This window comes from Synchiropus splendidus, chromosome 3, assembly GCF_027744825.2.
Source record: "Synchiropus splendidus isolate RoL2022-P1 chromosome 3, RoL_Sspl_1.0, whole genome shotgun sequence".
NCBI classification, from domain to species: Eukaryota; Metazoa; Chordata; class Actinopteri; order Syngnathiformes; family Callionymidae; genus Synchiropus; species Synchiropus splendidus.
The window spans coordinates 19,005,470-19,027,630 of record NC_071336.1 but is presented as its reverse complement, the minus strand read 5'-3'; the positions used below and the strand labels follow the sequence as shown (position 1 = coordinate 19,027,630).

The 22,161-nt window shown below is 41.1% G+C and overlaps 1 protein-coding gene across 2 annotated transcripts in view; it reads right to left on the bottom strand.

Moving 5' to 3' along the window:
- plod2 (procollagen-lysine, 2-oxoglutarate 5-dioxygenase 2) overlaps window positions 1-22,161 on the bottom strand; it is a 29,370-nt gene that overhangs the window by 5,698 nt on the left and 1,511 nt on the right. For both annotated transcript variants that reach the window (XM_053860547.1, XM_053860548.1), the window contains exons 2-13: window positions 16,335-16,426; window positions 15,796-15,932; window positions 13,322-13,485; window positions 11,710-11,822; window positions 11,579-11,642; window positions 10,807-10,904; window positions 9,919-10,020; window positions 7,179-7,304; window positions 6,962-7,083; window positions 3,500-3,604; window positions 2,596-2,721; window positions 982-1,123 (exon numbers count right to left, since the gene is read on the bottom strand). In XM_053860547.1, the coding sequence (XP_053716522.1) occupies window positions 982-1,123; window positions 2,596-2,721; window positions 3,500-3,604; window positions 6,962-7,083; window positions 7,179-7,304; window positions 9,919-10,020; window positions 10,807-10,904; window positions 11,579-11,642; window positions 11,710-11,822; window positions 13,322-13,485; window positions 15,796-15,932; window positions 16,335-16,426 (1,391 nt within the window). The remainder of the gene's footprint in view (window positions 1-981; window positions 1,124-2,595; window positions 2,722-3,499; window positions 3,605-6,961; window positions 7,084-7,178; window positions 7,305-9,918; window positions 10,021-10,806; window positions 10,905-11,578; window positions 11,643-11,709; window positions 11,823-13,321; window positions 13,486-15,795; window positions 15,933-16,334; window positions 16,427-22,161) is intronic.

Here is a 22,161-nt window from a genome sequence, read left to right as displayed (position 1 = left end):
GTTTGTGTTGTATCTTGTTGGTACACAGGGAAAGAACTCATGCAAGGGGGAAGATAGGGGGGCCGAGTTATTATGCCAGGGGTAGACCCAATCACAGTAGAGGAAATAGGAGAAATTGGACTGAAGGATGAAAACAATTGAACAAGCAGGACAATGTGTAGGTAAAGTGGCATACACAAGTGTGACAAAGAACATGGCGGCAAACAGAACAATCATGCCATCGATGGACAGACGTCACACAATACCAACATTCTATACATCAACACTCTCGATATAAATCAAGCCATTAACATTTTAATATTTTGGCCCTTAAATGTGCATCACATTTCACTTGCTGTCGAGCCAAAATGAAGTTCACCTGGCTAGTTGCTACATTTATGCAGCTACTTAATGGTAAAAGAAGATACATTATCAATGACACGATCATTACGGCCTGAACTTCAGTGTAATTGCAACAAATGTATCAAGAATAATCAATCAAATAATCACTTGCTATTATATTTAAACCCGAGTATTTTATCAGAAGCTCTGCCATATTTACTAACAGAAATTACTGAGTCAAATTATTCTGTTGTGATATTAAAAATCCCATAGAAATGTCCTTTTGTTATCCTATGATTTACACGGCTGGTCTATATCGTTTTTCTTATGAGAATTTCAGTATGAAATATGATTTATTTGAATAAAATTAGAAAAGCTGAAGGAGAGAATGTTGGTGCTGAATAATAATTTCGTTTGTTTAGCACTTGTAGTTTTGTGAGCAATAGCAATATATAGCAACTAAGATGTGAGCCTGACAGCTTGTATTTCAGTCATGCTTAAGACCATCACGTTTTCTATAAATTCATGATGTAAGTTCTTTAAAAACTTCTAAGTATCTATCTATCTGTCTGTCTTTTATTTATTTATTTATTCAGTGTAAACCCTTGGTATACCATGTGAACAGACATCCGATCACTGTCATAAGATTTGGGGTCTTACCAGTTCTCTGGCATTTCTACACAAAGCCATATCTGGGTCAAGTTTCTCCAGAACAAAGTAGTTCCTTTCTTTCAGCTCATTCCTCAAGGTAGTGCCCTTGACAAGGTAAACGTGCGCCATGTAAGGAATGTTCCACACACCCCTAGAAACAACAAGACATTGACATGAGAAGCTCATTTTGATGATAGAATCGAGGCCCTCAATAAGCCTTTGTGGTTCGTGCGTGTGGATCATAATGGTTCAACAGAGGAATTGGCCTTGGTATGAGGCAGTTTTTAGGGGGGAACTGTACACTACATTTCATATAAGTGGTCAATTCTGGAACACCTTTTATGAACAGAGATAATCTTTATTTGGTCCTCAAAAGTCCGCGGTGGGTGCGGGTTTTTGTTCCGACCCAGCTAGCGCACACAGATTAAACAAGCTGGTGTCAGCTGAAACAAACAGCTCCAGACTGACAATCAACTGTTTACACTCTAAAGTCACCTGACAAGTGAAAAGGTGCCCTAGATCGGTTGGGGAAAAAAACAGCCCTTTTACGGATCAGTTCGAGAACCCTGCCTTAAATACTCAAAAGACTCAGAGGAGAACTCCTTTAATCCTGTCCTTTGCAATATCTTAAATGGTGCATTCGAGCGTAAACCTTTAATGAATACAAGTCCACAACAGCACTTTAAATTGGAGTGTGTTTGTGTCTTCAATTTGGTTTGGTTCTGCTTCTATTTTAGTTATCATAAGACAATCGCCCAAAATACATATTTGAAGGGTGTCAATGAACATTTATGAATTGCCAGAGCAAGGTTTACTAAATTCTAAATTCTTCTTTTGTAATATACAGTTATTGTTTGTTTGGTTCTTAAAGTGGCGTGGAAATAAAGTAGACAAAAGCAATGCACTGGTACATTGTGACAGAAGCCTCAGTTAGTCTGTCTGTCTATTGAATGTATCGTACCTCATGTCACACGAAATGCACTTTCATGCTGAATAAAACCAGTATTTTATTTGGCACTCCTTTAAAAGGAAAATGAATCTTTCAAATTCTTGTCTTTCTGCTTTTTTGAGGAGTTTCTGGATAATTGTTGACAACTATAATCTCAGATCAACAGCGTGTCATGGCATTATTTAAAGTGTGATGACACTGAATTTCCAGCTCCCTCAGACCACCAAAAATGACTGGGCAGACTGACTTAGGCCCCTGGGCCTCGAGTTTAACACGTGCCTTAAACTACTGTATCATGTGCCCTAGACAAAATGTCTTCATCATGTTACTTTTTTATATATATTTGAGATGTTGTGCCTACCGTGAGTGCTTCTGCTTAAATTACATTACAATTTCTTTTTTCTTCTAGTGTTTTTTTTTTTTTTACTTTTTACAGTGTTTTTCTCTTCCCCAAATCGGCGCTCATGGTCTTCTTAAAAATGTGTGGACAGTTGCTTTCCTCCTGCTCTTGCATCTTGCATCTGCATCGAATACTATTGAAAAAAATATGGATTTAAAGCCTTGCCTCGTCTTCTTTAAGAATCATTCTAGACTGCCAAATATGTGTGTCAAATGACAGGATGAGTTGGTTCCAAATGGAAACCCGTTGAGCTGTTAAGAGACTTGACACTTACACTCGTTTTCTCTGCACAATGTCGACATAATCTTCAGAGCGGGCGTAATACCCATCCAAGCTTAAGGCTCCCCAGAAATTGGACCACAATTTGCTGTGGCGAGTGACCAGGGGGCCAATTATCTTCCTGCAGGAAAGTGAGGCACAAAGTGAGAAAATGATAATTCCCTCAGAGAAGATAAAAGCCACCAACACCTCAAAAGACCTGACAACCGCTTTTGCTCTTCACATGATACGAACCATGTGCAGCATCAAACGGGATCAAGCTCCAGACGGAGAGCTGTGATCACTGCCAAGTCCCCAAAAACATCCATAGAAATGTAGACATCTCTAATCCAAACCAGAGACACACAACTTTGTTTTACTGCTGAGACTGGGATTCGGAAACCGGAGTCCGGAAGCATTTTGTTTTTGCATATTCAGAAGATGTTTGATGGAATTGAATCATAAATAAAAATCACAAAAAGATAGAATAGAAAAGATAATAGGAATTGATCCATCAAACTCATGGAAATGGTTATAAATGTTTAGAGGATTGGAATTGTTCCTCACATGACCTCAGTGCAAGGAGAGAATTCCCATAATAGCTTAAAATAGCCTGGAAAATCATTGCATGCGTTTTGCAGATCATTATATCATGGGCACAAGAGCAGAGTTTGTGGTAACATTTCTGGACAGTCATGAACTGGTAGAAATATAAAATGAGTGCATGCTTCCCTTGTGAATAATGCAAAGTGACATGATGGTTTCGCCGTTTTCATGCACCGAGTCACAAACGGAGAACTATGGTCACTTTTATTTAGACCTGCATGATGTCATGTTTTTTTGAGGCTTTGGCTCTGGACAGGAGCCGGAGCTCACAATAGATTCCAGGAAGGCTACTTGTTTTTTACGAAAATATTTACCTGTTCTGCTCGATGAGAAGCTTCAGTGTTTGTCTGTTGGTCAGCATCACATCTGCGTCGATGCTGAAGTAGTAGTCGCATGAAGTGTCTGTGCGGCAAAGATCCCTGTTGGGACAAATGAAGCACAGAGAAAGGGCTGTGAGTATTTAAATCTGCCACAAGTGAACCAGTTAATGTAAGAAATTAAAATTCATGAGCTGATACTGTCAGTCCACATCATTTCTGAGTGCAGTGCTGCCAACACTAATGATCCTGGAGAATCTCTTCCATTATATGCCCTTATGTTTCCACTTATATTTACATTGAATTATAACGCAGCCTTCCAAAATGGATTACCACCAGAGCATCCAAAGGGTAGCAACAAATCCATTACCTTTGAGAAGTGAACCTCAACAATCACACATTCCTGAGTGCTGTGTACTCAGTACTACAGTATAATATTTAGTTTTGGTTTTTTTTTTTACAGCCATCTGGGGTGTGAGTATCATTCACATGTGAGCGCTCAAAAAAAGGTTTGAGTATGGCTCCTAGACCAGACGCTTCACCTTCTCTTTACAAACTGTCATCAGCTCTCGTGAACTTCGCTTTTCAGTTTCAGCTGATATTCATCCAGCTGAACAGAGCAATGTATTCCCACGTAATGAACACACTGTTCCAGTGTGGTGGACAACGAAGCGCAATGTTTTGTCCAATTGATGGACAGTTCATGTTTCCTATGAATTCTCCAGAGTTTCTCACCACATGCGGAATGAATATTACTGGACATTCATGCGACCACTTTTGTTCCCTTAGATATTTCGATAAAGATCTGGTTGGGAGATCCGCATTTTTCAAGGCATCTTCTCTATTCTCTATTCCCCAGTGACTTTGGTGGGTATTCTCAGGAATAGTGCAGCAACCTTTGGATGACGCCATGTTTGTGTTCCAGTGAGGAGGAGGTACTGCTCAGTTTGAGAGGGTTTTCTGTACACGTTACCAGTTCAACCCTCACTACCTACTACTTTTCCATGCCTTCTCGTGTGAACTTTCTGTCGACTGAGTTAATGTGCTGTGAAAAGAGTTCCACTTCTTGCCTGTTGATTTAAACCAGAGGTCTTCAAGATGGTCCTCAAAGGGCAGTGGTGGTACAGGTTTCTGATCTGGTCAGTTTGGTGCTGCTTGTTCCAGCTGACAGCTGAGTGGCTAAACTACATGTGCTTGACTGGTTGCATCAAAAACCCGAACCACCCTGGCCCTTTGAGGGTCTCTGACTCGGGAGTAATGCTGCATATCTGAAGCATTTGCTGGGCGGGGTCGCTGTTTGGAGGAGCAGAGCAGTGTCTGTTTGAGGTTTTCATCACTGACTCACTCAAGGATAGTATTCAAGAAACTGCTGGAAAAACATCAGAAATCACGGAAATATAAATATCTTCATCAAACAAAGTGAATTTCTCACAACACAGGTGTCCTGTCAAAGGCCCTTCACACCTGATCATATCCACATCATGAACAGAGTAGTTGGGCGAGAAACTTGACATTTAACACCATAGCACATACCACTTGGTGAACCTGTTACTGCTGCTGATACTGCATTGTGAAGCAATCGTGAAGAAGATTACATTAGATACGGCTAAAGAAATGTCCTGCTAATCTAATTAGGAAGGAAAGGACGGCCTGGACAGCACTCCAGAAAAACGCATGGTGGACTCTCACAGTTAAAAGGAGAATATCCCTCATGGCTAGAACACATCTGCAAACACTTGGCAAAGACTGGAGGAGGCCACAACTATAGAATCCTCATTGTACCTTCTGATATATAGATCAGATTTTCATTCATATCAAAAGGCAAGAAGTGGAACCTATAACACATAATCTCTCAGTCGACAGAAACATGGAGTTCACCCGAGAAGCTGTGGAAGGAAGCCAGTTGAGTGTGAACTGAACCAGACAGGAGTCGCACCGAAGTGCAGAGGAAATCGCATCACACTGACCAGCACCTCCTGTTTGACTCACACCACCCACTGGAACACAAATGTGGAGTGGTCAGAAGCTTTCAGCATCAGACCCAGAGTAAACCCTTCAAAGACACCAGGAAAAAAAGACAAGGAACAGCAAGACATCAAAGGTGCCCTTCAAAAAAACAGGGTTTTTTGGGTTTTTTTTACATACACAGTCCCAGCATGGTAAAGGCAAGAGGAATAAATCATCAAAGCGAATGAGAACTGGGAGAGCTATTTCTTTGTTAGCTCCATACACATAACGTACCTGAAAGTTCCTTATTTCTACAGCAGCTCATGAATTTGACTAAACTCACCAATTTGACTAATTGGTGAGCACATGTCTAGAGAAGTTTCAATTCAAGTAAACATTTGCAGAAAACTAAAATAATTGAGCACATTTACACGCAAGCTCAGAAGACGGAATTATTGCGCTAGTCCAGTTAAGTTCAGACTTTTAGAATGGATGTAAACATACTAGTCAGACTACTGGAGAGAAATTTGAATTTCTCTTCGTCGGACTATACAACATGGATAATGCGGTTAATAGCTCGACTAAGCTAGCATGTAGCCGAGTAGCTCGACGATGATCGGACTGGGTGATGTGCGGCTGCTGAAATAAACTCCTCGACTGATCACGGTCCAATGATGTCTAATAAGCTTACACACAATGGAGAAGTCGTTGGGTAACCTAATGCAGGGTGTGTGTACAACGGTCTTAGCCGATATCAGCTTTGTTTTGTGACTCGCAACCAGGCTTTCAGCTAGGAGGGCGTCTGGACGTCTGCAAAACATGAAAAAATTGGAAGCCTGATTCTCGACCGTAGCTTGGCCGCCAGATTACACTGGTATATGGCGGCATCTGGCGTCCATTTTTTTCATGTTTTGCAGATGCCCAGACGCCCTCCTAGCTAAAAGCCTGCTCGCAACAATGATAATATGGTTGCTTCGTGAGTCAGGGCTCATGCTGGTGATCCAAGGTGCAACTTTGTCTTTAGTGGCTTGACAACAATCATTCTTGTAATACAAAGACAACAGAGTCTTCAATTTTATTCAGAAACTTGCTTTAACTTTAGTTTAATCTGCAGATCTGCCAAAGGAAGCATATTGCAGACAACGATGGCTCCATGATAGGGGCATTGATTCTGACTGTTAAGTTCAACTAGTTGATCAAGCAGCACGATCGCTGTGCACGGCCTACAATATAACCATCTGAAACGGCTCCACACAACCTGTAAGTTTTTCCTGTTGTTCTTCTACTGACAGCAGAACTGGACAGACTGAAAAGCCCCGGCTGCCAATCCTTGTCATGGAGGTGCATTACATAGCAATTCAACTCACTCGCCACTGCATGTTAACTGGGATGGTCTCTGCGGCTTAATCGTGCTATTGCCTTAGTCGGGCTATGCTGTGCATGTACTCTAGCTGAGAAAAAATGCTATTACAAGCACTGTGAAAGCATGTTTGGTTGTCAGTGATCACATACATGCCCATGTTTCTGGCCTCGCCTTGACTCAGACTTTCCTCCGGCCCCACAACTTTGAAACTGTGGAACATGTTTCTGTTCGCTTCCCAAAAGCTCTGGATGTGCTTCTCATGATACACCTCCTGAAGGGAAAAATAGTGGGTTAGATTGAGAAATAGCTGATGTAATGTATATTGAAAAAGAATGTCTCATGACAGCTGCAGCTGCACCTACTCACATTGTTGTGGACAAAAATGTTGAGCTTATCTTTGGGGTAATCTAAATTCAGCAGCCGCTGAAAGAATTCAGGAAGAAAGGGGGTCGGCTGCTCGATGAACACTCCCACCCACACACGCGGGTGTTCCTGTTTACATCACAGAAGACGTAAAGAAAAGAAGGTTTAAACATTTCACACTGTTTGACATTAATCATGGACCATTCAAACATTTCAGAGGAATGAATAAACAAAGAAATCAAGGCAGAGAGGACCCTCACAGAGACATCTGCGTCACCAGACAGCATTTAAATTTCCGGGTGAATGAAAAGTTGCAGGGACTTTTAAAAGTTAAAGTCAGACACTAAAAGGGAGAGTACATTTTCCCATGCTATTCCTCCTGCCTACACTGCTCACATTGGGCTGGTGATCTCCATGACCCGCTCACAATGAATGACTGGGCCAGGGATGAAAAGGGAACCGAGCATAAGCGTCTAATTTTCTAGTTCCGCAATGTCTGACTTTCTGGAACCACAAGAGGAATGATGCCAGGGTGAGCTCATACTGTCACAGCAACACACTAAAAACCCTGCCAGCCGTGAGAAGGTCGCCCTTTTTTTTTGTTTTTCTCCTCACATTGGAGATTTTGGTTGGATTCACCCAGCCACTTCAGTAATCTTGGAGATTCTCAGTCCATGGCAGAGTGGAGTTGTGATCTGGCTCTGTGTGTGCTCTCTTCGGCCTGTTAGAAAAACAGCCAGCCTTTCACACATACCAGTTGCTAGACGGTTCTATACAGACTGTTATAGATAGTGAATCAGACTTTGCTTCACAAGACACCAAATCGAGTGATTTGGCCAATTCAGTCACAGTCGTCCACAAGATAAATGAGTGAAAACTGGTCACTTTGCAGTTCAGTTGAGCCCTTTTCTTAACCAAGTTGCAGGTGGGTGAACCCCTGGAGAGTCACAATCCTTGTCCTCATTTCTTAGCTCTACAATGTGGTGACCATTTAGAACAACAACTGTCTCAAATGGCAACTCTCATCAATCCAATAGTAACTCACTGGTAACATAACTAATCATTTCAACAAAAGGGGGGCCCCAAAGATTGTCAAAAAAGAATACAGTTTATATTGAGGTGTGGTGCTTGAAGATGCACACTGCAAGAAAACAACCCTTTTAAGAAACAGCAAACAACAAATGGGCCTGAAGGTTATAGAGTTCATATCCATCAGACTCTTCTGTGTTGCCACATAACCCAGTGCACCCAACAATAGAATGAACTCAGTTAAAAATACAAGTTACTGACAATACATATTTCTGTCTTGGTTATACGAGGTCAGCCATCTTCCCTGAGATGGCTTTTGAGCTAAAAGCGTAGCAGTGAATTGTTAGCAGTTATTCAGAAACACTGTTTTCCTGGGGCCATTTTCTGACAGCAAATCAAATATAATTTATGTTGCTTTGAATATTCCTTTAAGGAAGCATATAACTTTGGCCCATTGACATAAAAAATTCTTGTGGTGGTGGTTTTGGTGCGGTTTTGTGTATACCATTAAGCGACGGCATCATAAAGATGTCACCTTGCGTTTGTGATTATTGTTTTTCCTTCAAGGCTCCAGCCTGAGCTGAGTCCTTCAACAAATTCTCAGTGTAGCCACCAGAACTCACCAATGCGGACACAAACCCACACTGGGAATTCCACTAAAGACAGGCTGGGCAACAGTGACTCCCCTTTAAATAAGACCTCCAGAAAACCCTGGAAACCATATCCTGCACCACAGCAGCCCAGCACTTCCTCTTCTGAAGTCGAGTTCATTTGCACGTGGACTGTTTTCTTGGAGTCCGGTCACGTTTCACATGAATAATTAGTTTCTTGAAGGTAAATTAACAGAAGAATCTTCCAAAGGGAATAATTCTCAATATAGATGCAACATTCCAGCGGTGCAGGTTTCACCCAGTCCTAGTGAGGATTTACTCTCTCTCTAAAGGCAACATTTTGGCAAGTCAGTGACCATTTTCTATCTTGATCTTTTCTACCTTCTCAACCTTCAGATGCCAGTGACATGAGACACTGGACTAGGGAAGCTAATGTACAGTCATCTGGGTCTCTGCATCAAATGGCAGTCACAGCTGCTGTTCTTCCATCTGTCTACTGTTGATTTGAGTCGTGGTGAAATGACTCATCCAGTTCATTTCCGGTGGATGAATCAGACCTGGTGGGTACGAAAACAGAAGGCTTCTTTCCTTCGTGGTGCCTCATTATAAACTCGAGAAAAAACGAAAATTCAGCTGGTGAATTTGACAAACTTTTCTATTATGAAGCAGCTAAATTTGCATAATCTGTATGGAAAGAAAAAAACTAAAAATGAACACCGCTATTATCATTTATAAGCATCTCAACAATTCAAGAGATTACTTCATGACCATGTGGAGAAAGAAACCAATTCAATCATACATTTTCTCACACAAAGAAATCTTTAGAACGAGCACACGTTCTGTGCCTCATTCAAATGCTCAAATGTGCAGTGACTCTCACCTGCTCCCTCTTCTCAGTTAATGATGAACAATTGGTTGAAAGCACTTCAATCACCTGAGGTACCAAACTCTACTCACAGTTGAAAATTAAGCTGAAATTGTTAAAATAATTGTTGACCTCCTTTGTGACTGAGTTAGATTATTAATTTGGAGCATACATCCGACTAACCCAATGACATATGGCAACATACAACAAATATAGACAATAAAATCAAAATACTTACTTGTAGTTCAGACAAGTCCAAAAGGTCATTGTCACAGGTGCTGCAGCCTTTTTCATAGTTCCATACATTTGGAACATAGTTTGCCAGATAGTTCAGGTACATCTGTGGTATAAAAGTAAGCAAAGTCCTTGTGAAAAATAATTCCATTATTTGAGAGCAGAATTAGATTAGAACTATTTAATTGGTGTTTAGTTTGTAAAAGTTACAAATAAAATCCAATTTGAAGTTATCCATAAATCATAAGTGTAGCTGTTGTTGAGATGCCCATTGAATGGTGGAGCGAGGCTAACTGACCAAGTGGCATCGACAGTAGTTTGTTTCTGCTTGAGAGAAAGCTGATTCAAATTATGTGTCCAAACACTTGAGCAGGCACAATTCCATTTTCAAGCTTTCATCATCGAGACTCTGGTTGAAATGGCAAAACATCAGTTGGCTTGTAACCAGACCAGCAGCAGACATCTGGTTGTGGAACAATGTTGGAGGGTCCAGAAAGAAGAAAAAAATGACCAAGAGCGCGAAATGATGATAATCTCTTGAATTTTGTTTTGCCCTCCTCTTCCTAAAGTACGGAGCGATAGCCCACATAAAATGGAGGACACGTCTGCAGAAATTATGAAGTGGCGCTGGCCAGAACTCGGGACTCTGAATGAATAATGAGCTGGCTTTTAGAGTCAGAGCAACTGGCAAGTATCAAGCAGCAGTGAGTACATTTATTAAGAGTAGAGGGAAACACGATGTTCAAAGCGCCTTCTGTGGTGAGCATGATTTGGCCCAAAATCACAGGTCCAAACTAATTTAAGAGAACAGAAAAGTGGACTTAAAAATTGAACAGAATTTGAAGATAGATCATGAATAATCTAAGATCACTAAGGCTGAGTGGGTACTTACTTTAGTGTTCCCGTTGCCGTGGACGACAACCGGGAGGGAGTCGTACACTGTGTTTCTGACTCGTACTCTGTCTGTTCCAAATTTAAGAAGAACTTCATCTGCCAAAAAAAGAGGAATTACATCACAGCTTCAAACACTCACAGAACTTCCTTTACAAAAAAGCGAGCTATGCTTTTCAAGAAAAAACATATCCATAATCTACTGCAGTGTTCTTGAATATGGGTCAAAACTGAATTGACAAGGCATCAGTACCTGCCACTGAAAGTCCCTCCCTTGCCACACCAAATCCACTACCACTATCACAGACTTCAATGGTTGTATTCATCTTCTCCTTTTGCCCAGAACCTCAATTTAAAGTATTCTTCATCCAACATGTCACAAGAGTTGTATAGAGCTTCCCTTTCCCTCAAGCTGCCTGGACACCACTCACCACTGGGAAACTTTTTTATCACTGTCAATTACTCTGAATCACTGACCCCAAATACTTGAATTCATATGTTTTTGCCTTCTTTTCTACAAGGCGCACCGGTCTATAAACCGCGGGTGCAGTGGTGTTGTCTACACCGTAGAAATGTCAGTGATGCATCCGGGTTAAAAATGCAGATACTTGCGGGTGAAAACAGCGCATTTTGAGTGCTTTAAGGTCATTTCAGTTTAATGTGGCAAGGCTCAATATTTTGGCTGCATGACGCCTGTAAAAATCCATATATTAGCCATATCATTGTATTAACTGCAGGGTTGAGAAAAAAGTAGTGGCAAATGGGTTTCTCACCGACTGCTCCGTTCAGGCTCTGAAATATCTGGCACCTATGGTCCAAAGTCATGTTCAGAGATTCCTGCGAGAAAAGACGTTTTCAGCATGAGACACTCATCCATCTGAAGGTAGCTGTCTGTGGCACATACTCGCTGTAAGGGATCCAGGAAGATTTTGGTGTAGAACAATTGGTCGTCGTCGTTGTCATGGAGGTTCCATTGGGAAACGATTCTGTGTATGTTGGGAGCATAACCCATGACACCTGCAAGCAATAAAGACTGTGAAAATTACAGCAGAAAGGCAAGAGAAAGTTACGAGGCTCGATAGTGCCAGCCGGTTGGCGTTAATTATGACTGTTTACGGTGTAATCTTCGTCTTTACACAACGTGTAAATTCAGCCACTTTTCCGACGCGTAGATTGGACTCAACTCCTCCAATGGTCAATAAAAGCGTTGCTATCTAAACAATTCACCGCAAACTGGCTACTGTGACTGTCTGCATTTCACTCATGTCCCTTCTAAAAGCAGATTCTCACTCTTTAACTTTTCCGCTGTCTCCTCGCATTGCTCAAGGACACTGACCACAAGCGCAGATTGCAGGGTTTCACTGTGTTGTTAAAGTGTGCCACTTGGCGTCCTGTCCAGAAGAAAAGCCTCAGAAACAGTAAACAGGTCATCGGATCTGTGTGATATAATTTAAGTAAAAGAAGAGGGAAAAAAAAGGGAACAGATCCTTTAAATGTTCAATCTTTGATCAACTACCAGGGGCTTTGGACTGCTATAATCCATCAGTGGTTTCAGTCCACACACCAAACTACTGTGTCCAGCGCGCATTGCCCTCTCTGTGGCTCTCCCCCAGTGTCCAGATGCTATATAAAAAAAAAAAATTAAAAAAAAAAGATTCCAAATGGCCACTTGGGCGGTACCCTTCAACACAAACAAACCCAGCAATTTTAGACAAACTGTAGCACATTTGAGAGGCCCTGGACAAATCCGCAAGGCATGTCGACGACAGTGGAAGCTAAAATCGTTCTCTGATCAGACTGAGGTGGCTAGAATCCGACACGGGAGGTCAAACCGCAGGGACGACCGCAAGGAAAGCAGTAATTCCGTGTACTGAACATCCATCACATCGAAGCTTTCCGTGACATACCGGAGAGAGGCATGAAAACTACTGTACTTTTAGAAAAACTTGAGGCCAAAGGGTCTTCATGCAGGACGCTTCAGAAAAAGGATCTGTGTCGCCTCACCACGCAGGAAATACCAGGCGGAGGAAGTTTATCATGAAAATATACAGCCATTTACAGCGACGGATAATAATATAATTCTTGCGGCTTCATCTTCCATTACTAACACTCCACTGAAAGACGGTATGCAGCACTGGCTCCCTGAATTCCTGAATTGCTGGAGCTACTATCTAGCTGTTATGAGTTCTGTTGATCTGTTTAACATCACAACCATGTGCCTACCCCTGATCTGTTGATTTATTTCACTGTTATTTCATTGTCGTATTATCATAATATTGTACACTTCAGCAGAAATATGTATATTCTCATAAAGCTAGTTTAATCTCAAACATTTTTTTTGTGTTACTAGTATGTACAGGTGAACTGTGTCAAGCAGCAACCATTTCTGTGAGTTATTTATGCCGATATGGCATCAGGAACTTTGTACTTTTGTAAAAAAATAAAAAATTAAACTCCTACTCCTATCAGAGTAAGGCACTTTTTTTTTTTTACTCATCACAGGTTGAGGAACTCACCTCCAGAGTTTAGGTAGCGTTTTCCACTGCGGACTGAGGGGTACTTCTCAGCCAGTCTCTTGTCAGGCCATATCAGTGCCTCAGCTGCAAAAAGCACCTTATGGTTGGCCTGCTGGAATTTCCTCAGCAGCTCCTCTGGCCCACCAGCGAAGATAAGATCATAGCTGGGAGGACAGGGTGAAAAGGAGAAATCAGATTCTTTGTTTTCAATCAGTTGGATGATCTTTTCAGCAACGTGAAACAATTGCTGCCCTATCACACCACGCCCGAACACGCTGACCCCTAAAGGTCCATTAGCATTTGGACCCTTGCATGAGGGAGACATACATACATTTACATTGCATACATACATGCATTTGGAAGCCCCTGAAATGTGTTCAAAATGTCACCAGTAATGCAGTTCTGACAGCTCAAAACAAAAACCACTCTGGTATCTTTATCTCTCTCTCTCTCTCTCTCTCTCTCTCTCTCTCTCTCTCTCTCTCTCTCTCTATATATATATATATATATATATATATATATATATATATATATGGCAAGACACTTTTCCCTGGACAAATGCAAACCTCAATGCTCCGTTACATCGCTTGAAAGGATAATAGCAATCTATCAGTGAAGTCGCAATGTTTAAGAAATTTGAAGGAGCTCCTTTCCCTTGGTTTCATGAAAGAACAATATAAAAAAATCATCTACAAAGATAAGCAAGGAAGAACTTAATGATGATTTTACAAGGTGTGCCGGAAGGTGTGAACAGAGTTTTTAAAAAACGGCATAATTTCTCCACATACAGTACCTGTTTTAGCATTAGACATATGTGTGTAGTAAAATATTGACCAACCCCAGTAAAATGGGTACGGTTTATATATATATATATACATCAGTGTATTTGACATGGCAGGAAATGTAAAACGCTCACCTCCTCTTCAGCCTACATGAACAACTGCATTGAGGTATTTAAGGGGAAATGTAATGGAGGTGAGGAAGACTGTTTGCTCAACTGTAACCACATTTGGTCGACGCATGTTCACACAAGTATCCTCTGTCCCCCCGTACATGTCAAGCTGATGGAGTAGAAATGTGCTGCAAGCCATAACGCACTCTTTGGCACTGTCAAGGAGTGGATCAAATCATAGTTAATATATGTCTCGAGTGGCGCCTTGATGTCACTTTAAATGATTAACATGCAAGTTCATGGCGGTGGCTGCTGAGGTAACTGGGGGAAAAGGCTATACATTCAGGGTTGCTCACCTCACAACGGATTCATAGCACATTGCTGTGTTCTCCATGTGTGCCATCGAAACATTTAACGTATGGACGCCAGTTTTATCCCTGTTGGTTCTTTAATGTTAGTTGTCAACAGCATGACTCAAAAAGTTATGAATAGATTTTCAGGTTTCATAGAATTCGGTTGGTGGCGTTTGTAGAGTTCCATCTGAGTTTAGGTTTTAAAGTTATTATTAATATTATTATTTTTGATTCGCTTGTTTGGCTTCTCATCACTAGACAGCCACATGCACAGACATTTTCGGGGCCTGGGTCTCAAATCAAAAAGATGGCGACTCATTGAGGTTAAAAAAAATAGAAGTATTCAGTACAGTATTCAGTTCAGTTCATTCGGATTTATAAGAAATTTTTATGAAACACAAAATGCAATAGAACTAGTGAAATAATCATATTTAATGTGTCTATTGTGACACAACAATATCACAGTGGAATAGTGGTCAGAGTACATGCACGAGGAACCTAAAGTTGAAGGGTCTCCTCCAGTAACTGTGAGCTCATTGGAAATGTCGAACTAAATAAGGCCACTCTGTGTCTTCTGATGACCCAATAATGAAATTATTAAAAAGGTCCCAACAAAATCCATCAATACCCTGGCTGAAGGGTGATCACACAGCAACCGTGGGTCGCAAGTCCCACCGGACCGCTGCTCTGCATGTCATGAGGAGGAGTGGGAGGGGCTACAGCGACAGCTAGTGAGCACCACGGATACCAAAATACATTTGGGCACAATTGATGGCATCGTCCTTTTTTCTCAAGAACTTCAGAATGAAGAAAAAGGGGCTTGGAGGGTCACATTTATCATGCAGGGAAAAGCACTGGTGCTTGAGCATTGCAACATCATGAACAATCATGACTAAAAGATGGTTATTATTATTATTATTATTGCATTTTTTAACTGATATATAACTTTTTTTGTACTTCTGAAATTATTTATTCTATCCCACAAATACGTCATAACTGAGAATTACTTTTTTGCCGCTCTCCACATATTATAACTTTCTATACTACTGAAAATAGCTGGGGCTACGATGGCTCACTGGATTTGTGTGTGGTAGGGACAAAACAACCCTTGCAAAAAGTCTATGAACTAACATCTGCAGGTCCATCAAGCATATCTGTCATTCTGAAACAGGCTTTGACAAAAAAATGAAAACTGTATTACTCACATAAGCTCAATGCATCGAACCTACCTGTCCACAGAGAGGACGATAAGATCCTCCTGGTCTGCAAGACCCTCCATAGCCTCCTTTAGTAGCCTGACTTTTTGCCCTCCTCCAATCGAGTGACCCACATCTCCTCCCTTCCAAGCTTCTCCCATTCCCAGCACCTGCCACAAAAACAAAGCATCAATGTTGCACTTCCATTCATTTACAGCGTCATGGGTCATATTAACTGCCAATAACAGGCATAGACGTGACAATGACAGTAACCTTGACCTTCACTCGAGCTTCTTATCTTGTATCTTGTGTATATCTCAAACAGCATTCAAACAGGAAGGTCACGCTCAGGGCACATGAACCAAAGCAAATCAGAGGAAATGAACAATGTTTTTTTAACAAGTGGCTTTAACCACAAAATCCAGACAGAGGAGTGTCCCAGCATAGATGTTTTCCTTCCCAGCTGTAATCACTCAGAGGAAGCTGGACCGTCGCATTTGAGCAGCCGTGCTAACTAGGGCCAATCTCACATGTGAAAACATCATTTAGGAGAAGAGCCACCTAAATCTTACCTTGACAGTGTAGTTGAAATAACTTGCAGACTGCATGAAGCGGCGGAAGCCATCTGTTTCCTCCGTTGCAACTGTTAGAACAAGCAGTTTTTCTGAAAAAGAAAACGTGCTCACATGAAGTCATCGCACACAGGTCTGGAGGTTAAAAACTGCACGTTGGGATATTTTACTGTCGTATTTGGCACATTCCAATCGAGGCTCGAAGGCTTAATGTATGTGGAGCGGAACAGTTAAAATTCTTTCTGAGCTTTTTGCACACCACAGACGCAGGTCAACAATCTGGTAACTATTTTATAGCTACTTCTAGAATTAGTAACATCTACTTCACTTTGCCTGGATCCAGATGTGTATTTTTGGCATGGCTTTTAACCTGCGTTGGTTAGAAGAAATCCCGCAAACTTCCGGGACATTTCCAGTGGTTACTTGGCCGCTGTGGTGAAGGATGATATAGGGCGAATATATATTAACACCAGTGACCTCAAATTGTAATTGGTGTACCACACCCTTAGTGTTGGTCTGGCTTTCAGAATTCTAAATACATTTGAGCACATTATTTTAAAGGAAGTTTAGGAACTTCACACTGCAAAATAAATAGTGAGAATGCTTAAATGGAAAGCAATTGGAATGACCTTTCGTGAATGGCACTTCTGCTGTGTATTCAGAACGAAAACCAACTTTTTTTAGATGGTGGCAACAGAAAAAAATGCAAATGATTGACAAGAGCAACAACATCAAACTCAATCAAAAGAGAAACAGAGCATGTTATAAGCTTTAAAAAGTCTTATTTCTTATGACTGATAAAACACACAAGTTGCTGGAAATTTCTTTCAATGTCCATGAAAAAAGGGAGCCAAGAGCTTCATTTTGTTCATGCTTTCACCAGCACTCATGATTAAAAGAACGTGGTCAGTGAGAAAAGCGATAGTTTCCAAAAGTTTGTGCTTTCACTGAAATGCACCACGGAAACCAGGCGCATAAATATGGAGGGTTATGGCTTGCATCACTGTCTGCAGTCAGGCCTTGCTCGAGCACAGCATGCACAGCGATGGGTTACCCAGCATCTGTTTTCATTCTTTGAAAATGTGAGAATGACTTGTCTGAACCACTGTTGACAGAGCCTGCAGTGTAAAATAGCGAAATGATTAAATACAAAACACACAGGAAAGTTTGACTCTTGAATTGACTAACTTGTTAATGTTACCATGCTGCATATATAGTGCATAGAGAGTAAGACATCTTCAGTTGCTGTCCATCACAAGTACTCATATAAGACTGGAAATCCCAGAGAAAACTTGTCCCAATATAATGGCCATCACAGATGTGCGACTGTGACTATTTTCTCTTGGCTCCGGACCTGCACTGGACACCACTTCAGACTTTTGCTCCACATTCAATGCGCTTAATTTTACCGGCCACCATGGACCCATAAAAAAGTTAGCCTGTTGTACGGCATGAATTTTTACGGGCCGAACAAAACACTGTTTCGCCTATTGTCTCGCCTTTGTCCTTTAACTTGAAATCCTCAAGACTTGCAATTTCAGAGAGAGATAACACTCCAAGCCATTTTTTCCTTTCATTAATGTTTTAATCATAAAATATGGTGTTTACATTATAGGAAACCTAACCTGAAGTATTGGCTAGTCTGAACCACAGGTGTGGCCATGTTCTTGTTGCTGGCTCTAATGTGTGGAAATGGCTTTTCCATGCACATCTGTTGGCGGCGTTAAACAGCAAATGTGCAGTGAATCAAGAAGATGTTTAATGTTTTCCTAACAGTGTCCAACCAAATGATTTTTGAGGCAGAAAGTGACTTCAGTGATGTATGCAACCCATACTTCTTCTCTTGTAACTCTTCTCCAACAGAAGCTTCAACTTCAAGTCCACCTCTCCCTGTTTGCCTGCACCTCATGCAGCTTGGTTGTTGGCTCAAACTTTCACAGTTTGATGCTCAAATGTTCTGACTCAGTAGTTGCGGATAAACACAAGTATTTTGGGGGACTAACAGAGGAATCATGGGATTCGTGTTTCCCTTCAGCAAGAGGACAGCAGGATTTTTCCACTTTGAATCCATGGATGCAAAATATCCCTCTTCCTCTATGAAGATATTAACTATCGAACAGCATTTAGACAACTTTTCTCACTGAAAACAAGTAATGAAGAGGGACTTTGAGAGCCAGGCAGGATTCAGACTAACATGCGTAGATTGCACATTGATACTAAACACTCTCTCTGAAGTGAAATCTAAGATACGATTTATGAGCCTGGAGACTCACCCTCTTATAAAATGTGGATTTTAAGTCACTTCAACACATGCTGGGTGTTCCTCTGTTTTTAAAACAGATCCTGAAAAATCTGGTGGATGTCTGTACATGCAGAACATTAACTTTACATCCATGTAAACATGAGCATGTTTGTATATGATGAGTCAGGAGTTCAACAGGCTTGTTGTGTCAATGCTACATAAAAAGGGTTCCACTGATCAACATGTTTTTTTAAGTGGCTTTGAAAGGTTGACTAACAGGTCGATACTGATTTTTGCCGATTGTTTTTCCTTAACTAAATCACAGACACAATTCATGTTTCTTTTTTTGTATTTTTTTTTTATTAATTAGATGAACCTACTAAATAACAAGTGAACAACCGTGTACTGAAAACACTGCAACTTTTAAAGCAATACAAATAGCAAATAATACAAAACGCCAAGTGTATGGATAAAGAAAATCCCTTTTCAATGAATATTGAAATGAATAAGATTCAATGGCAAAATGTTGTGTTATAACCAGCCAGACCGCTCCTTTTTTCATCGATAAATAACACTGTTCTTCTATTCTATTCTGAAGACGCCAACAAGACCTTGAAGTGGAATCTCAAGGTTTGAGTCCTATGATCATAAATCAGACCAATTTACAGTGAGAACTGGACACCCAGGCTGCCTGAGTATTCATGTGAGATGGACTGATCTGTAGTGAAACAAAGAGAACTTAGCCAGAGGGCAAATCTCAACTCCTGGCTGACCTAAGTTCCTTGGGGTCATGCTTTGGTAGTGGTTAAAAGAATGAGATTCAAAACTCCAAAATAGGTTTCTGCCACTGAAATCTCCCATAGAGAGAGGCAAGTACCCTGTGACACTGGGGGATGTTAGTTGGGGTAGCTTGGGCTTCAGGGCACGCCTCCTGGGTGAAGTGCATGTTCCAGGCATGTCATACTTGGAGGCGTCCCTGGGGCTCACCTACAGGATGCCGGTGAGAGACATTCTCGGTCAAGTCGCGGGAACTCCTCACTATCCCCGCAGAACACAATCTCTGAGCTAACTGAAATCTGAGCATCTTTGATCAGGCGACTTGAATTGTGGGGCAGTGGAAGAAACCAAGCATAGAAGAGAAACTAAAACCTGCAGTATAAAAGCCGGCACCTCAAAGTTAATGATGTGAAAAATTTGGTTTGTTATTTTAAGCTTCTGAAGATCCCTCAAAAGGCCTAGCTTTTCCTGCCCGATGTGATGTGATGGAGTGCAACTGAATGAGGAATTGCAGATTATTGTTTGTTTGATATAAAGTTGTGTTTACATGAGTTATCTGAATAACTGACAAAGTCTAGACAGAGCAAAGATAATTCAACCAGATTTACTGAAGGGCCTCAGATTTGTGCCAACACATGCTTATTTCGACCATCCGATTTCAAATTCGTAAATTCTTGAGTAAACTACAGTAGGTGAAAAAGCAATGACTAAAGGAAACAGGGTTGTTCCAAAACACAGCAGCAATGAGGAGCAGCTGCCAACAAAGGCCTCTGTAATGTTGATCCACAGGGACTTTAACGTCCGAATGAGGCATGATGTCATGAGCACAGGGCCAGGAAACAATTTGGAGGTCTGATCGTTTGGATTAGCTCCTTTAATACGAGTGCAAAAGAAACAGTAATGAAACAACAACTTCTCACATCTGGTTTGTGTCATGACTGTGGCAAAGATGGACAGTCAGTGCTTTGCTTGAATCAATTAGTTTAGTCCTGAGCTAAAGCTCTCAGACAGTGAATCTGTTGGCTTTCTCTTATCACAGTAAATAAAAGTAGCTGCCATGTCCTTCTGTTTGTGAACAGAATTTATTCTTCCATTAGAAAAATCCAACAAACAGCAGTTTAATAGCTATTAATATTCAAATTCAAATAGGATGAACTCATGAAAAATTGTGTCTGAGGCTACATACCAACCGGCCTTGTATTATTCTACTATTCTTGAGTGTTTGGTTGTTGGCACGAAACTGATTTTGGTAAACACTATTCTTTTCATATTGGCACTTTGTGTGACAGTGACATGATCTGTGACATGATTGTAGGTCTGCACTGCCAAAAGACTTTGTCAGTCCGTCAGACAGGAATAACTGGCGACAGATATTGTTATATCACAAGTCAACCTTAGATGGAGTTTCCTTTTCTCTTCCAGAAAACATGGCCTTGGGGCAAATCTCTGATTTCTGGGAAATATAGCAAACTAAAAGACACTGTTCATTTGATGAGTTATAAACCAAACACCTGAAATCACTGGTATACATTTCTAAGACACTGGAATTTGAGTGTTTCTATGGTAACACTGTCAACAGACTCTGCGGCTATATATTTGCTGTAAGGATAATAAATCCCTGATGCTTCTCGGTGGGTACCAAACTCCACACTCAACAATCACAAGTATTGTTAGCTCACAGACATAGCAAGGATCAGATGGTCACCAATGGCAGTCGCCTTGTAGATTTAACTCAGTAAATGTATGTCTTTTTTGTTAAGTATATTCTCCATTTGAAAGTGCTCATTATTGTGCAGAGTTTAACAGGCATCAAGAGATTTACATCCATTTAATCCAAAGGTGTTTGCAGCCCGATATGACGTGGCAGGAGCCGGAATTCGCAGAGCTCAACGCGGCTCTGTGAAAGGTTCCTTTCAGGCTGCCAGACGGTGGGAGTCTCCTCACTGGGCCATTTCTGTTCGTTTACCAAGAAGGGCAAACAAGTGAAGTGTGAGCGACTGGGTGGTCCGCAGCACGTCTCCAAAATTACATTGATTGTTGCGGTGCCAGACAAGCACATACAATTTCAAGTGCTGCGTTGAAGACATTAGTGATCATTTCAAATGGCAGTTGTCATTATGATCCTTGGGTTTTGGAAATGATTTCATTTATTCACGATGCTTGACATGATGTTTTAGATGTTCAAAGTTAACCCAAAGGTTCAAGCAAGATGGTAAATCCAAATCCAAAGCGTCAGACAAACTGCTATTCTGCAGTCGCCAATGCGACTCAAAACTGACGTAACGGCCGCGATTTGAGGGCGATTATAGGCACTTAGACCGTCAATCATGCCCAAAAGTCAATAAAGCCTGGGGCTTTGCATAATATGCATCTGTAATTGTGCTCCTTCAGCATTGCTAAGGTATCATTTTGGCTCTCCGCCTAGACACTTGTGTGTTATGACCTCCACAATGCTCCGTCAAGGACTTGGTAATGTGTTGATTTTGCTACTGTGTAATAAGTTTTACACAGAAAAATTAGTTAAAGAATTAAAATAAAATCAAAAGTATTCTCAGGTTCATTTTTTTTCTCCTTGGTATCATTTCATGCACACATCACATGAAAACCTGAACTTACCAATTGAACAATGGCTTGGCGATTTAACTTGAAGGACCTTTGGTTTAATATCGCCGGAGAGAAGTAAAAATGGGGCCAAGCGGTCGGATAACATCTGTGGCTCATTCATTCAGAGCTGGCACTGGTTTGAGGGAGAGCGTCTCATTTCATTCGGTTGAATTGAAAACCAAAGTGATTCTCCGCTTCACCAGA